This window comes from Physeter macrocephalus, chromosome 21, assembly GCF_002837175.3.
Source record: "Physeter macrocephalus isolate SW-GA chromosome 21, ASM283717v5, whole genome shotgun sequence".
Classification (NCBI taxonomy): Eukaryota; Metazoa; Chordata; class Mammalia; order Artiodactyla; family Physeteridae; genus Physeter; species Physeter macrocephalus.
This window is the reverse complement of record NC_041234.1, coordinates 109,464,670-109,467,083: the sequence shown is the minus strand read 5'-3', so window position 1 is coordinate 109,467,083 and position 2,414 is coordinate 109,464,670. Positions and strand designations below refer to the sequence as shown.

Here is a 2,414-nt window from a genome sequence, read left to right as displayed (position 1 = left end):
TGGATTTCCTTCCCGTTTAGGTCACCACAGAGCACCGAGTAGAGCTCCCTGTGCTATATACAGTAGGTTATCATTAGTTATCTACTTTATACATAGTATCAATAGTGTATATATGTCAATCCCAATCTCCCAATTCCTCCCACCGCGCCCCCTTTCCCCTTGGTATCCATACATTTGTTCTCTATGTCTGTTGGGCTGTATGGACATTTTGACAGTATTAATTCTATCAATCCATGAGCATGGAATATCTTTACATTTATATGTGTCTTCTTCAATTTCTTTCATTACTGTTTTATAGTTTTCAGTGTACAGGTCTTTCACCTCCTTGGTTAAATTTATTCCTAGGTATTTTATTCTTTTTGATGCAATTATAAATGGGATGGTTTTCTTAATTTCTCTTTCTGCTTATTTGTTATCAGTGTGTAGATATGCAACAGATTTTGTATATAGATTTTTGTATCCTTCAAGTTTACTAAATTTGTTTATTCTAACAGTTTTTTTTGTGGAGTCTTTAGGGTTTTCTATATATAAAATCATGTTATCTACAAATAGTGATAGTTTGGGGCAGTCTTTTTCTCGTTAATTTTTCATTTTGAAATAATTTCACACTTACAGAAATAGTTACAAAGACTCCCATTTACCCTTCACCTAGATTTTACCATAATCATTCTATTATCTGGATCAAAAAAACCTTGATGAATGGGAAACCAAACCGTCATATAGCCTCTGCTGTGGTAAAACTGGACTATTTGGAAGGCAGTAAATAACCGTGGTTAAGAATGTAGGCATTGGGTCTCATTGAATGTGGCAGCAGCTTTACAGATTGCTGTTTTCCCCTCCAGCAGACCTGGGCCTGCACTCCAGCAACCATGTCTAAGGGACCTGCAGTTGGCACTGATCTTGGCACCACCTATTCTTGTGTGGGTGTCTTCCAGCACAGAAAGGTGGAAATAATTGCCAATGATCAGGGGAACCGAACTACCCCAAGCTATGTCGCCTTTACTGATACCGGACGATTGATCGGTGATGCTGCAAAGAACCAAGTTGTAATGAATCCCACCAACACGGTTTTTGATGCCAAACACCTCATCGGATGAAGATTTGATGATGCTGTTGTCCAGTCTGATATGAAGCATTGGCCCTTCATGGTGGTGAATGATGCAGGCAGGCCTGAGGTTCAAGTAGCATACAAGGGAGAGACAAAAAGTTTCTATCCAGAGGAGGTGTCATCCATGGTTTTGACAAAGATGAAGGAAATAGCAGAAGCCTACCTTGGGAAGACTGTTACCAATGCTGTTGTCACAGTACCCGCTTACTTTAATGATTCTCAGCATCAGGCTACCAAAGATGCTTGGAACTATTCTGGGCTCAATGTACTTAGAATCATCAACGAGCCAACTGCTGCAGCTATTGCCTGTTGCTTAGACAAAAAGGTTGGAGCAGAAAGAAATGTGCTGATCTTTGATTTAGGTGGTGGCACTTTTGATGTGTCAGTCCTCACTATTGAGGATGGAATCTCTGAGGTCAAGTCTACAGCTGGAGATACCCACGTAGGTGGAGAAGACTTTGACAACCGGATGGTCAACCATTTTATTGCAGAGTTCAAGCGCAAGCACGAGAAGGACATCAGTGAGAACAAGAGAGCTGTCCATCGCCTTCGTACTGCTTGTGAGCGTGCTAAGCGCACTCTCTCTTCCAGCACCCAGGCCAGTGTTGAGATTGATTCCCTCTGTGAAGGAATCGACTTCTATACCTCAATTACACGTGCCCGATTTGAAGAACCGAATGCTGACCTGTTCCGTGGCACACTGGACCCTGTGGAGAAAGCCCTTTGGGATGCCAAGCTAGACAAGTCTCAGATCCATGATATTGCCCTGGTGGGTGGTTCAACCCACATCCCCAAGATTCAGAAACTTCCACCGGACTTCTTCAACAGGAAAGAACTGAATAAGAGCATCAACCCTGATGAGGCTGTTGCTTATGGTGCAACTGTCCAGGCAGCCATTTTATCTGGAGACAAATCTCAAAATGTTCAAGACTTGCTGCTGTTGGACGTCACTCCTCTTTCCCTTGGAATTCAAACTGCTGGTGGAGTCATGACTGTCCTCATCAAGCGCAGCACCGCCATTCCCACCAAGCAGACGCAGACCTTCGCAACCTACTCGGACAACCAGCCCGGTGTACTCATTCAGGTTTATGAAGGTGAGCGTGCCATGACCAAGGATAACAACCTGCTTGGCGAGTTTGAACTCACAGGCATACCTCCTGCCCCCGCGTGGTGTTCCTCAGATTGAAGCCACTTTTGATATTGATGCCAATGGCATCCTCAATGTCTCTGCTGTGGATAAGAGCACAGGAAAAGAGAACAGGATTACCATCACTAGTGACAAGGGCCGTTTGAGCAAGGAAGACAT

General features: G+C 43.6%; 1 protein-coding gene across 1 annotated transcript in view; it reads left to right on the top strand.

Annotated features, from left to right (window-relative positions):
- The first annotated feature begins 855 nt into the window (after positions 1-855).
- LOC102989030 (heat shock cognate 71 kDa protein-like) overlaps positions 856-2,414 on the top strand; it is a 3,998-nt gene continuing 2,439 nt past the window's right edge. The window contains 1 exon segment of the mRNA XM_024128213.3: positions 856-1,780. Within this exon segment, the coding sequence (XP_023983981.1) occupies positions 870-1,780 (911 nt within the window). The 5' untranslated portion in view covers positions 856-869.